This window comes from Onychostruthus taczanowskii, unplaced genomic scaffold (genome assembly GCF_017590055.1).
Source record: "Onychostruthus taczanowskii isolate IOZ18803 unplaced genomic scaffold, ASM1759005v1 scaffold14, whole genome shotgun sequence".
Classification (NCBI taxonomy): Eukaryota; Metazoa; Chordata; class Aves; order Passeriformes; family Passeridae; genus Onychostruthus; species Onychostruthus taczanowskii.
In genome coordinates this window covers 10,436,787-10,451,959 of record NW_024498573.1, presented here as the reverse complement: position 1 = coordinate 10,451,959, position 15,173 = coordinate 10,436,787, and the positions used below count along the sequence as shown (strand labels likewise).

General features: G+C 39.5%; 1 protein-coding gene across 11 annotated transcripts in view; it reads left to right on the top strand.

Moving 5' to 3' along the window:
- Positions 1–15,173, top strand: part of RAPGEF6 (Rap guanine nucleotide exchange factor 6) — a 122,622-nt gene that overhangs the window by 90,951 nt on the left and 16,498 nt on the right. For 7 of the 11 annotated variants that reach the window (XM_041397919.1, XM_041397914.1, XM_041397909.1 and 4 more), the window contains 7 exons: positions 1,912–2,152; positions 3,174–3,557; positions 5,736–5,947; positions 6,839–6,962; positions 9,331–9,354; positions 12,053–12,273; positions 14,288–14,479. In XM_041397919.1, coding sequence (XP_041253853.1) covers positions 1,912–2,152; positions 3,174–3,557; positions 5,736–5,947; positions 6,839–6,962; positions 9,331–9,354; positions 12,053–12,273; positions 14,288–14,479 — 1,398 coding nt within the window. The remainder of the gene's footprint in view (positions 1–1,911; positions 2,153–3,173; positions 3,558–5,735; positions 5,948–6,838; positions 6,963–9,330; positions 9,355–12,052; positions 12,274–14,287; positions 14,480–15,173) is intronic. The other 4 variants (XM_041397916.1, XM_041397911.1, XM_041397915.1 and 1 more) reach the window with 1 other exon arrangement.

The following is a 15,173-nucleotide window of genomic DNA, read 5'->3' as shown; positions in this document are numbered from 1 at the left end:
CTCTAATTATTCAATATATCATTTCCACCACTTTCATTTTGAAATCAAGTACCAAATAAAGTACCATTTTGAATAAAGTACCAAAATCCCTTATATTGTCCCTATTCACATATATAGTGAACTTCTCATATTCAGCTAGAACCCAGCTTCTGATGAGAATGTTCTGATCATGTTTTAATCATAATCATGAACCTGTTAGAAGAATTAGCTTTCAATGGGAATTTTTTTAACCCATGTTTTCTTCCATCTTAAAATTTATTTACAACTGATGTCAAGCCTTTCTTTTTTCCAATGAGTGGGACCTTTGGTGCTGGATCCTAGTTACCTGCTTACTTTTTACCTTGAAATTCCTTCTACTTGTGCCCATAACACATACAAATCATGATGCAAGTAAAAGTAACCCCAGGGTCACTGCCCCCAAAGATCTTTGTTGCCTCCTTAAGCAGTGGATTTTGATTGAGGAAAATCCATGTATAGGCAGTGTGGTGAGCAGCATCTGAAACTGTGCTTGAGAGCTGCTGTGGGGAGTGCTTGAAGGATCTGGGTGCTCTGCCCAGCAGGATTGACTCCCTGGGCAGGTTCCCCCTGGGCAGAGGGACCTGATCATCACTGGGGCTCCAGGGCATGTCTCCGTTCACAGATTTGGCAATTAAGGGCTGACAAATAGCAGTGAGAGAAGAGAAGGGGAGGGCTGTTTGGGAGGTTGTTGCTTTAATGACATCAGTGGGGATCTCTGGTGCAGCAGTTATGGCACATCTGCCCCTGGTGTGGTTTTGGAGAGCTTCAGACTCTGAAGCCTTGGCTGAGGGCTCAGCAACATCCTGCCACCTTCTCAGGTCTGCAGAAAAGTTGTGAAGTTTTAGTCTTCAGGGAAGGGAAAAACTGGGCTTCCCTGTGCTTGAAATTACTGTGCATTTTGACTCCTGACATTTTTTAAAAATCAGTATTATTTAGAAACTCAAACTTTCTGTAATAGCTAACAGAGCAAATTATTTGCAGTCATCAAGCTGTGAATTAAACATGTTTCTGTAGATATTTATTTCCTGCTGTAGGCTGCCTCGGATAAAGCTGTTCTCTAATGCATTTATAGTACATAAAATGTGCTATAAATAATTACACCAGCCAAGGAATTAACTGCTGGCAGCAGCAGTGAGGGTGAAAGCTCGTGGCTAGTTCTGGGAGCAACCAAATCTCCTTTTCTCCTCATATCCTCCTACCCCAAGCCCATCCATCCGTACTTGGTGGCTTCCCATCCCTGGGAAGAGTGCCCTGGCACGTGTGTGGACCTGGCTCTCACAGACGCAAGAGAGCCAAAGCAGGAATGATGCTGCCAAAGTTTTTAAGACATACTGTGAAGGAGTGGTGCACAGTCTAGTTACATACCTGCATGTCTTATGCTTTGGGTCATGGGATGGTAGAGTAATTGGGTTTTAGAAGAACAGAGAGGAGAAGAGTCTTCTTTTTTCCTTACAAGGATAAAGAAAAACCCAGAATATTTTAAACATTTTTTAAGTCCAGCATGTTTTTTTCCCCAGAAGCTGGTTGTTTTTGTTTCCTGATGATCGAATGGGACAGTAAATCATAGAATCACAAAATGGTTTGGCTTGCCATAAGATCATCTAGTTCCACCCTACACCTTCCACTAGGCCAGGTGCTCCAAGCCCCATCCTGCCTGGTGTTGAACACCTCCAGGGATGGAGAGTCCACAACCTCTCACCCTTCTCACAGGGCCTCACCCTTCTCACAGGGAAGAATTTGTCCCTAACATCCAATTGAACCTGCCCTCCTTCAGCTCAAGCCAATTCCCCCTTGTTCTGTCACATGCCCTTATAAAATATCTCTCCAAGTGACCTTGTGTCTTTTCAAGGGAAAAGTACTTCACACATTAAACGCGTTGTGCTCTTTTTTTAGATATTCCAGATCAAGTGATACGAGTTTTCAAAGCAGATCAGCAGAGCTGTTACATCATCATCAGCAAAGACACTACAGCAAAGGAGGTGGTGAGTCATGCTGTCCACGAGTTCAACCTGACAGGAGCCCCCGAGACCTATTCCCTGTGTGAGGTGTCCGTGAGCCCCGAGGGGGTCATCAAACAGCGGCGCCTCCCGGATCAGTTCTCCAAGCTGGCTGACAGGATCCAGCTCAATGGGCGGTAAATGTTCCTTGTTTATTTGGCTTTCAGGATGGAAATGTTGTACATCGGAAAAGATCTCCATGATAATTAAGCCCAGCATCAGGGAGAGGTGTTTTAATTAGATAGATGGGTGTCTGTTGGAAGCACAAGCAAGTAAATGCCAGTAACTTACACTTGCCTCTCTTCTTTGGATCACCTTCCTCTTCTGCACCCAAGAATCCCTCCCTAAATCTACAGCAAGCTTGCTTGATGGCAGCTAAATTTAGCAGATCAAGATAATGTATACAGTGGTTTACACTTAGAGAAAAAGGTTATATTTGTTTTGACACTTCTCACATGTACTTGAGGATTAAAGTATACAATTAATATCTTTTTTAGTGTCATGCTGCAATGAACTGATACTAACCTGAGATAAATTCTTCCATTTTTAAGTAAACTGTTCTGAATGTTTCTGACATGTTAAGTGCTTTGGTTTTATCTGATGACCTGACCTATACCAGAAGAAAGTTTATTAAACTAAAATATTCTGTAGTTGTCTTTCCTAGGCAACAGAGGGAATTTATCAGTAATAAATTTTTGTGTATCTGAAAGTGATTTACCTGGAACCATGGAATGAATTTTCCAGATATATTTTCATTTCCTGAATACGCTGTACCCCATGCAAATATTAGTATGCCACAGTAAATTTATGGGAAAAAACCACACTAAATTTGTGTAACAAATGTAGAAATACATTAACAGGAGATTTCTCAGGACTAGTGTGTTTTTGGAATGCTGTTTTCACTGCTGAATTTACAAATGGAAAAGGTGAGCATTACAGCATATTACAGAGTACACTGTAAAAATATTAACAAAGAGCTTTTGAAATGTTTGTTTACTTAAGTAATGGTGCTGTTTTATATGAACTGAAGTACAAGGTTATGTTGTCCCTTCTTGTCTCTGTAGTGCTCACAGTGATTGGTGTAGTTCAATGTCTTTGTGTTCACAAACCCTCTGAAGAGCATCTCTAATGTGTTGTTGTTCCTCAATTATTCCTCAGCTACTATCTGAAAAACAACATGGAAACAGAAACCTTATGCTCAGATGAGGATGCTCAAGAGCTACTCCGAGAGAGCCAAATTTCCCTGCTGCAGCTGAGCACCATTGAGGTGGCCACTCAGCTCTCCATGCGGGACTTTGAGTTGTTCCGCAACATCGAGCCAACGGAGTACATCGATGACCTTTACAAGCTGGACTCCAAAACAGGGAATGCTCACCTGAAACAGTTTGAGGATGTCATAAATCAAGAGACCTTCTGGGTTGCCATGGAAATTTTAGCAGAACCCAACCAACTCAAAAGAATGAAGATTATTAAGCATTTCATTAAAATTGCTCTCCACTGTCGAGAATGCAAGAACTTCAATTCCATGTTTGCGGTGATAAGGTAAAATACTTCCTATTTCTCAGATCTGATTGGTGCTGTCACAGGCAATTCTGGTAATCTGAACGGAAAGGAAATAACTGGGAATATCCTGAGCAGCCTGCAGCTGGGGCTGGGGGGTTTTCCAAAGCCAGACTGGTCAGAGGTGGATTGTCACCAGAGCCTCTCAGCACTTCAGCCCTGTTGCGGTGCTAGGTGTGACAGTCTCTTTTGCACTGGTACTCACAGGAAAAGAGAAGATGGGTTCAAAGCACTCTTTGATTGATGAGCTACAGAAACCTACCTGAGCCCTGTGTCAGTTTCTGTGACTTTGGCACCCAATTTCCCTTCTTTTTGTCTGTCATTGTTACTTTTCCAGGGGGCACTGAGTCGTATATGTGATGATGAGATTACTTTATTTCTTCCTTGCATTGTAAGGACTTCCTCAAATCAGTCTTGTTTTGGTTTCATTTTCTTTCTCATTCTTTCCTGTCATCTGCTTGCTTCTCTATTTTTTTCCCCTCTTCAGTTGCACATTTAAGCTTTCTCTTCTGATTTACACTGAATGCTGCTGCTTTAACAGCATGAGTTCATCATTTCCTGTATTTGCAATTATCTTACACCCAGCCTTTACTGTAGGAAAAAAAAAGATACTGTGATTCATCAGACAAAGATCTGGATTTGTGCATCCCAGCAGCATTATTGAAAACACCATTTTAAAATTTTTTCTTCCATGTCTAACCAGTCCATCAAATGTATTGGCTTGTGGTTAGTCATTAAAGAATTCATTAATTTCTGTGAAGGGTACTGGACAGTCATTGAGACTGTGGCTGCTCATTATGTGGGAATAAACACATGGATACTGATTCTAATTTTTCTATTCTGCTCCCTAATTTTGCATGGTTTATTGTAGGTAAGGAAATTACTCTTTCTGCTCCTCAGTTGAGTCCAGTCAGGCCATGACTAAAGTGGTCTTTTGTCTGGGGAAAAAAAAAAGACAAATAATTTAGTTTTTGTTTTGCTGTTATTTTCAGAAGAATATTTCTTTTTTGTTAGCATATGGCACAGGGGTTCTCTTTCTTGCCTTGTCCTGCACAGCAGTTTGGTGCCATATGTCTCATGAAATAGGAAGATAACCATCTTAATGTAGTGTGGAAAAGAGGAGTTGTGGGCTGGCATATGTTTGATTTTTTCATGTCAGAGAAGACTTTGTTTGGCATAGCATGGAGAGAAATTTGTCTAAAAAATAAACCAAATACAGTAAGTTTTTGGAAAAAAAAAAAAATCTGAGAATAGCAAATTCAGTGATAGTGTGGGTCTGGATTTGCTAAGCAATGCTGGAGCCCATCCCTTTCCACTTCTGCAAAGGTGAGGACTTTGCAATTACTGCAGAATTCCTTGAGCCTAGGTGGTAACAAATTATTATAGGGAGGGTGGATTTAATTTATTGAATGTTTTTATTTAATGGGGTGTTTTTGCATCCAAATAATTCTGGATATATTTTTGCTTAGCTTAGTGGGAATGAGGGCACAGTGACAAGTTTTAGCATATCTGCTCCTTCCAATTCTCACTCAGTTGCTCATTTACAAATGCTCTTGTCTGAAGCTCTGAAGTCAGAGAATCACAGAATGGTTTGGGTTGGAAGGGACCTTAAAGATAATCTTATTCCAGCCCCCTGCTGTGGGCTGGGACACCTTCCACTACAGCAGGTTGCTCCAAGCCCCATCCAGCCTGTCCTTGAGCTCTTTAGGGACGGAGCATCAATTAGATGTGCTGGGGTCTCACCACCCTCATAAGGAAGAATTTTTTTCTAAAGTCTTGCCACTTCTGCTTGGGATGAGCTCTGCACTGTTCTCATTTTCTGTACAATCATTGGATCACCTCATGCATTTTTTACCATTTTTGTTCTTACTGTGGCATACATTTTTACAGGATTCTTAAATAGATGTCAGTCCTGTGTTACAGGGATATTATTTTGGCAGTCATATGATATTTGTACCTTGAGCAGTCATGGTTTTTAGCAGTCCTGTTTAAACAGCAGAGGGTTATTGTGATGAACTCGTAGCCTGCTATTCACCCAGCTTTACAGTTAACCTTGGCGAAGCTATTTTTAATCCTTAAAACAACCCCTCAACCCTTCACTTCCTTCTGAAATGTAATGATTCTGCTCACAGCTAATAATGAAACATTTCTGCCTTGCAGTGGGTTAAATCTTGCACCAGTAGCTCGTCTCAGAGGCACTTGGGAAAAGTTACCCAGCAAGTATGAAAAGCACCTCAGAGACCTTCAAGATCTTTTTGATCCATCTCGAAACATGGCAAAATATCGCAACATCCTCAGCAGCCAGAGCATGCAGCCTCCAATTATCCCACTTTTCCCTGTTGTCAAGAAAGATATCACATTTCTGCATGAAGGTAATGTCAAACACAGAGAAAATAAATGAAGCATTGAATGTACTTCAACCCTTTCTTCAGTGCTCAGTGTGTCCACATGTGTCTAACGAAGCTGCCACCAGTAGGATGCTGTTGAGGGATCCTTTATAGGAGTGAAGTAAAATAGAACTGGGAATGCCTAATGGAAGAGACTGGTCCTAGACAAAAATTAAAAACAAAATGCATATTTTTAGTATATTGAAAGCAATGCTGTAATCCTCCTCAGCTGTACTGAGGTTTAGGGTGGAAGCATAGGTGAGTGCGCTGTCTGGTAGCTACACTACTTCAAATATTTTCTCTTACAAAAAGCTTGTTGCTGTAATGTTTTCCAGGTTTTCATTCCATGTTGTGACATGCATACAGTGATACGCCTCCTACTCTTGCTTTCAACATTTTCAAGGGATTTTGTTTAAATGTTTCCATCTTGTTCCCTTTATACAAAGTCCTGTTTATAACTGGTTGAGGTGAATCACTTCCAAATATGCTTAATTCTTGGTTGTGATGGTTCAGATCTATTTGAACTTCTTTCCTTATGTGAATGTTGTTAATGTCAATTCTGTATTTATATTATTTTAATATTAGGAGAGTTAATTTGGGCATAGTTCACTTATTCCTTTTTCCTTCTACTAATACTTGTTACTTTAGGTACCAGTTAACAAAAGAATATAGGGTAGTCCAAGTGGGTTTGATTCCATCACTGTTTTGAGAGAACATCCTGATTTCTTGCTACATTGATTAAAAAAATTGTGTTGACTGGGGGATAGGGAGGGGAGAAGAATAACAAGGGAAGAGCTAGAAGCACAGTGGCTGTTCAGAAATATTTATTACTTCCTTTTTTTTTTCTTTCCTTATGTGTGTGTTTCAATTATGCAGGCAATGATTCTAAAGTGGATGGCCTGGTAAATTTTGAGAAGCTCCGGATGATTGCCAAAGAAATCCGCCAAGTTGTGCGAATGACCTCTGCAAACATGGATCCAGCTGTGATGTTCAGACAAAGGTGTGCACTGGGAAGGGCAGCAGCACTGAGGGGTCTCACTGTGGGGGGATCTGGGTCTCTGTGTGCATCAGCACGTTGGTATTTCATTGTGTGCCTCATCACTGACATCTACCATCAAACCACAGCCTTTATCAAATTATGGCAAAACAGTTGATGCTTCCCAGACATGCTTTGAATGACTAATAAACCAATTTATTGCCTTTAAAAAGCATAGAAGAATAAGTTCTAATTTTAATGATACATACTTCTGCCAAATAAAATGTTAGTGTCAGTAGAGTTTTGAGAGAGGTATAGTATTACAGGGTACAATATTTAGATACGAGAGAGAGATAAAAAGCACCTGAATCACTGATGTATAGATCTCAAATGCTGTTTCAAAACAAAACCCCACTGAAAACATATTAAATTAAAACTAAATATTTTTATTTGTTCTAAGCACAGCTTGTTCCACCTACATAATGTTTGAGATGATCAGGCTTCAGCAGGTGGAGGGTGTTTTCTTGGCTTATTTTTCTTATTTTTTCTTTTTATCTTGATGCTGAATATCACCAGGCTTGATGTTAACAAAGTGCAGAATAAAAGCAACATAACCCCTAATCTGGTGCTGATTAGCTCCAGATTTTATTTAGTGGAAATGAATTATTTCCTGCATCTGTTTTCTCCCCACTGGCTGAACTGAAAGCATCAGTGGCTCTGATGTTGTGTCCATGCAGGGTCCTGCCCCTGTAGGTGTCCATGGGGTGGGTGGTGGCCTTGCTCCTTGCACTGTCTGCCTCCAGCTGATGGGCCAGACAAAACCCCTCAGGTGCAGTCTGGTGGGGAGCTGGGTCATGGCTGAGGAGCCATGGAGCTCTGACTTGAGAAAATGGCAAAATGCTCTCCTGAGCCGCCCATGCCTGTGTGCACCCCGGCAGAGGAGAGCCTCTGAGCACCCTGGGGGGAGCAGTGCAGCTAGGAGACACAGGGGACAGTTCCTGGGTGAAGGGTGCTTCATCCACCCAAAATTCCTGTGCACTTGTGATTCTCTCTGATTTGTGAATTCAGTTACATCTGTGCAGTGGAAGGAAATAGGGCATGCAAGGATAGGGAGCCTGTATAGAAGCATGGAGATTTGGTTCCCTGTGCTATTCCCGTGGTCAGGATTCACAGAAGATCATCAGTTCTGTCTGGTTTTTGTTTGCATGGCTGGCTGTCAGGAAAGATACTTCTTTTTTTCAAATACAGGCATTTGAAGCCAGCCTGGATTGGGCTGTGAGCAGCCTGGTCTAGTGGAAGGTGTATAGGGGGATATAAGGGGATGAACTTTGGGGTCCCTCCTAACACAAATTGTTCTGTGACTCTAAAAACAGCCCAGTCTGAACCAAAAATACCAGAGCCTTGTTAATGTTACTTTGTTTCACAGTGGAGATTCACTTTAATACAGTTGGATAGAAATTAGCAAGATTTCATTTTTAATATAAAATTATAAAGTCAGTTACTGAGAAGTTGTGATTGCTTTTCAGAAACTTTGGCATTCACAGCTGAAATTAGTCTATAAATAAATCTCCCTGATGGCCCATGCACTTCCTAAGACCTCATGAAGTCTAATAATTCAATAAATTTAACAGTAAATAGTTACCTTTAGTATGTTTTTCAGAATTACAGAACACATTTTAATGACTGTAATTTAAATTACACATGCTGCCATAAACTGCTTAGGCATCCAATATTAAAGATAATGCCAAAGATTAAAAGAAAAGAATTCCATGTTTTCATGTCATTTATATTAATTTTCATTGTCTCTCATGTTTGATCTCTCAGTTTGTGTTATGAAGCATCAAATAAATGCTTTTGAAAATGAAAAATCAACAAGAAAGATGTGTATTAGTGGGAACATGAGACTTGCTCACAAGTTCATTACCAATTACTGAGAGTGTACAGGCTTTCAAGGTGTATTTGGCAACTGGCTTGTTTTCCAACCAACAGTCAAGAGAAAACAATATCATAAACTTGAAATTGATAGTGATGATTTATCATACACTTTCAACAGGCAAAGAATAAATTAATTTAATCCCATTTTCTGCAATATGAATGAGTTGCACTCCATCTAATTTGACTTAGAGAAAATAAAAGAAATTAATGCAAATTTGAATTTTTCAATTCATAGGTTAAACAAAAAACTGATAGATACTGAAGTATTTGTCAAGTTTTGCCCCTGCATTTCATGAAAACATTGTGTTATTGTTTGAGAAGAATGTGGCTGTATAGAGATTTTTCTTTTCTGTTCTTTCCTGTCTACATCTTTCTTCCTGACTCTCAACTGTTTTATTTTTTTCCTGTGCTTTTCTGTTCAAATACATGCTTCAATGTATATGGCTCTTGCTTACAGGAAGAAGAGGTGGAGAAGTTTGGGGTAAGTGTAGAGCTGAATGCAACTAAGATAAATAAAGATTATGCAACTCTTAACATACTGCATCCTCCTCTTTAGTGCATGCATCTGAAATACAGCATGCATTTTATTAACCCTGCAATACATGTTTTTTTGAAAACAGGAGTAAGGGGTTACAGCCAACATTTTACTGCAGCTATAAGAATTCTGAGTTGCTTTTGTGTAATAGATAAATTGTTTGAGTTTTGGCTTTGTGCATTAAAGAAAACCCTTGCTCTGCAGTTATATTGGAAGGCAAACTATTGTGGGAAGTAAATGAAATAAGTAACTTGCCTTTTAACATGTTACTGAAAAGTTGAAGCCATTCTGCATTTTCAGCTATAAGGACACTTTGAATGGTGGTAATGATGTAGTAATTTCCTCCCTGAGGTTTGTCTTCAGGCAACCTTCAAAGTATTTATTTTTAGCACATGTTTAAAATGTATCTCACATTTCCTGCACCAAAATCCTCATTGATCCTACTGGGAGTGTTGGTTGTGTGAGGTCTGGATCATGGAATGACTAAAGATGAGAGTTCTGATGTTGGCCAGGGAAGCTCCTGCCTGGCCCGGGGCAGTGATTTTAAGGCTGACATTGTAGCCATGTTTTATGGATGTGTGTTAGCTGTGTGCCTTTGCATAGCAGTGATGGGCACAGTGCCAGAACTTGGGCTGCTTATACTGGGCCTAGCAGGCTTGGATACTGGTCCCTGATGCTGATGTGGAATGTCCTTGGCTGGCAGCATTTGGTGTTTAATAATCAGCTGCTCACAAGGCAGCTCATGGGGAGAAGTAGCCAGGACCCATGGAGCCACTTTTATTTCTAACTCTTGGAATTGCTGTGAGCACAAGGGAATAAGGAAAAATAATTGTTAAAGAAAGTAGAATTAAATTGCCTTAAAAAGTCAAATCCAAACATGAAAGAAAAAAAATCAGTGTGTACATAAACAATAAAATGTTTCTGTCATCAAAAATAAACATAATTTCCTGAGATTGTAGAATAGCTTTGTCCTTATCCATCAAGAGATAGGAGTGTCCCCTTGGTTTGGATAGTTGTGAACACTCCATCATGCCTTTTGCTACTCCTTGCCTCCAATAACATTACTTTTTTATTTAATTAAGCTGTGAATTGCTGAGAGCTTTTAAGCTTCTATTTTCTCTCAGAATGATTATTTAACATGTCTGAAAATATTGCAGTCATCTGTTTTCCAACATTTATTTCCTAGGCTCAGTTTACTTGATTCCTTGGATTTTCTCTAACAACATTTCATTCTGACTCCTTTGGCCATTATGGCTCTTCTGTGCCTGATGTTATTTATTCTGCCACTTATGATTCTGTAAACACACAAGATCTTGATAAATGTCTTCATGTAGCTTTAAAAATATTCATCTGTATATTTAAAAATCCCCAAACAAACCCAGCTTTGAACAACTTTGACATTTTCCATTAGGATTTACATGTGACTTATACTGTGATCTCCATTTATTTAAAAATGCTGAACAACTTTGACATTTTCCATTAGGATTTACATGTGACTTATACTGTGATCTCCATTTATTTAAAAATGCATCAGAACTGGTGTGGCTGTAGGACTTTTGGCACTTGAAAGAGAGGTGACTGTGTTTAAAGTATAGCCTGATCAGTTGTTTAGTCACTCTTCCAGTGTGAATAGGAGTGACTGTCAGGGAGAGTAACTCACATTCTAGAATAACAATTACAGTATTATTTATTTTTGCTTCAGTTACTGATAGATTTGAGAGCTCAAAATTAGGAGCATTGAGAAGCATCCTCTTTCATAGATTCAAGTCTGTACAAGTCTGGGTGTATGTTTATCATCACTGCCTTCCTCAGCTTTCTTGGGACGCAGTTTTTAATGAGCTGCTCTTCTGTGAATGTTTTTAGTTAATTGGAGAAAGAAGTTAAGTGTGTAATCAAATGCACTTTGTACATTTAACGTAATTTGCCCCTTGTTTAACCATTATGAGAAGCTCAGTTTTCTAAGAGGATTGCAGTGCTCACTCACTTCTGTGCTCAGCTAAGTGCAAGGATTTTCTGTGTAAGTCTGATGCACACAGTAGGTACCCAGTTCCTTAAACCACCAAAGTTACCAAGTTTGTCCACTTTTAGAATCTACAGTTGAATTCATAGAGCTATTAAGGTTGGAAAAGACCTCTGAGATCATGAAATCCAGCCATCAACCCAACACCACCACCATGTTGACCACTAAACCATGTCCTCAAATGCCTTAAACATGTGTTTTTTGAACACTTCCAGGGCAGGCTGTTCCAGCTCTTGACAACCCTTTCCATGAAGAAGTTTTTCCTGATGTCCAATTTACACCTCTCTTGGCAGAGCCTGAGGCCATTTCTTCTCCTGCAGCACAAGCGTGGGGTTCATTAGTGGAGCTGAATGAGTTCCACATGCAGCACTGCCCCTTGTTCTTCCCAGCTCCACATTTCCACAGGCAGTCCTGTTCTAGGCTCAAATCCCTGCTCTCAGTTTACTCAGAGATGTTAAGACAGGCATTGTTTTAATGCTGTTCATCTTTTTTAACTCATTTGCATCAGCATGCACTAGCCCTAACTGAAGATTATTGGTATTAATCTGCTTTGGCCTATGCTGCTGCAGCTCTTTGTTGCTGTTGAGAACTGAAGCTTTAGTGCTTTGCTCTTTTCTCTCGTAGGTCTCTGAGCCAGGGCAGCATGAACTCCAACATGCTGGACGTGCAGGGAGGCGCTCACAAGAAGCGCGCCCGGCGCAGCTCGCTCCTGAACGCCAAGAAGCTCTATGAGGATGCCCAGATGGCCAGGAAGGTGAAGCAGTACCTGTCCAACCTCAGTGTAGAGACAGACGAAGAGAAGATCCAGATATTGTCACTTCAGTGTGAGCCTGCATACAGCACTTGTAAGTACAGTGAGCTAGAACAGCAGCATGAAGCATGATCTATAGCATTTATAAAAAACGTTGTTCCTTCTCTAAAAATACTCTTAAACTTTTCCTCTGAGGAGAAGATAGTGTAGTAAGGGTTGTTTTGTCAGTTCATGTACTGAGATCTTCACCAAGACAGCATGAGTGTTCATGTTTTAGTTGAGCTCAAAAATTTTTTGTGATGTTTTTTATTTTGACCTTTAGTTCCTAAAGCTGGGTGTCTTTCCATCAGTCTGGCAGGAAATCCAATAGCACATCAACTCTGCTGGTGCCCTGCTGTCCTTGCACACAACTAGGAAGGATAAAAGTAGTCTTTACCATATGAACAGCAAGAAATGAAAAGAGACAAAATCAATATAGAAACTGCAATGGATTACACCTTAGAATAAATGAAGATTGTTGAGAAGGAGAAGTTAGGTCAATATTGACTGATAAGTTTGACATGACTTGACAGTCACAAATTGAGGACTACAGCAGAATAGCTCTCATAATTTGAGCTCTTGTCAAACAAACTGTTGTCTGACCTGCTGTCTTACACAGTTCAGTAAATTCTTATTTAGACATGAGAGGTTATAATTGTGTTTTATTTAGATACTTTAGCAGTTTTCACTTTCTTGAAAGGCAGATTTGTTTCAAAATAGATGAGTAACAACCATACTAAACAAAATTATGTTTCCTGCATGTCTTTTGTCCAAATATAGCATTTTGAGGCTTTTTTTGTCTTCAAATACTGTTTTATCTCTGGTGAGGTAAGTTCAAAGCATAACTAGGAGATGGCATCTTGAAGATAAAATTTTAAGCCCTTGCCGTTACCCAGTATTAAGAATGCAAATCCTTGTTATTGCCTAAGATGCTGCTTATGCAAATTTTCTTCTAGCATTTACTTTTAAGTAGCATTGAAGCAGGAAACCTGGAAATGGCCACATTTAACTCTCTTTTAAAAATGCTAAATCCTTCATGTTTGAACTCTTGCTAGATGATCTGTGTGCAGTCATAACAGGTACCAGGCCCAAGAGAAAAACATAAATGTTATCAGATTGGTTTTTATTTGTTAAAAAAATTAAAATCTTATATGCACACTGCTAGCCATAGATATTTGGAAGTAAAAATAGGGAATATATACCCTACTACTTCATGTAGCTGGGCAAATCAAGCCCATATTTTCTTAAACATCAGGAAGGAAAATGAAGTTTAAGTGGATATACAAATAAATATGTAGTAGATTGGCATATTATTAAAAGTAACATTTTTAAAAACTGGGGAAAAAGCCTTAAACCCCAAAACCCACAGGCAGTAGATTACCCTCTTTACAGAAAAAGAATAGAGCAGTGATGTGTGGCATGAGGGACCTGCCAGCCCCTTGTGGTTTCAAATCTGGTGCAGTGAGAGCACTGACCTTGCAGGGATGTCTCTCCCCACTTTCTTAGATTACCCACTTTCAGGGGTTCAGTTCCCCCGTTTCTTACCTCAGTAATGAGCTTCTGTCCTTGCTTGTGGTAGGAATGAGCACCAGGGACACTGCAATCGAGAGCTTTCCAACTGAATTTAAGGAGAAATCAGATGAGGAGCAGTCTGTGAATTGCTTTGTGATTAAAGCAGAAGCTGAAGCAGAGCCCTGTGCTGTAAATCACTTGTGCCACCTAGTGAAACATTTGATGCCACTTGCAAAACCACCTGATTTTGAAAGAGGTGCTGTTATGCAATTCCACCTTGCATGCAAACATTTAAAATACAGGGTTGTGGTAGAAGTAAACAACATCTTTTGATCTCTTGATGAAGTACCTCGATGGCACTTTCAAGAATTTAGGACTTTTTTTTAAAGCTCTTCATGCATCATCTTCAGTTGTGATGGGATCGTCGTGTTTGGACTAGAAGTGGTTTAAAATACAACTTACCTTCTTAATACAGTGGTTGCTTTGGATGGATGGTTGTACTGCAATAATCCTGCAATTGAAAATGCTAGATATTTATATGCAGTTTTTCCTAACAGTGACAAAGAATTTAAGTGAGAGAAGAGGAGGGAAATCTTCCGAAATGTCTCCAGTGCCCATGAGATCAGTTGGCCAAACCACAAAAGCCCATCAGCATCAACAAAATCGAATGAGTCAAGTTCTTCAGGTCCCAACTGTGAATTTGTACCCCAGCAGGAAAAAGGGACTGACAAAGGATCATGTCACATTCAGTGAGTATCTTCAGTTCACCTGGCTGGGAAGGTTTAAAGATGCAAGCAAGGAGGAGGGAGAAGCTCTTTTGTAGCTGAGTGGTTTATGTGAGATACTGTTGTAAACTTTATTAGATTAATTCATTTTAAAACAGCTGATACATATTGCTATGTTTTAAGACAGCATGCTTAGTCATTTGCACAGTCCTTTATAACTTTAAAACGGTCAATAGTGAGATGCTGTCTCCAAATACGCTCTTGCTTCATGAGGTCTAATATACTTGGGTGAAATCATTGAAACAAATCACAGACATTTAATATTTTAACCACTGGGACACCGTTTTAACAACATTATGGTCAAATGGAGCAACATACATTATTAGTTGCTCCTAGTGAACATATTTTTTTAGTCTCTAAATTTGCTAGCTGTAAAGCAGTGTATTCTTTATTAGAAAGCTTTTGTCCTATTTACATAACTGTTGTATCATTTGAAAGCTGCAGTTGTGGGTTATTAAATGAAGTTTGCTGCAGTCAATAACTGATACAGAATTATTTTATATTATATTGGGCATCAACATAATTTGAAATAGCTTCAGAAAACAATATATTACAGCATATAAAATACTCTTTCCAGTTAGTACTTATTTCAGTTCTCCTCTGAAAAGCCTGTTCAGTTTGATAAGTTCCAGAAACTTTTCTCAGAGGTTTTTCTTCA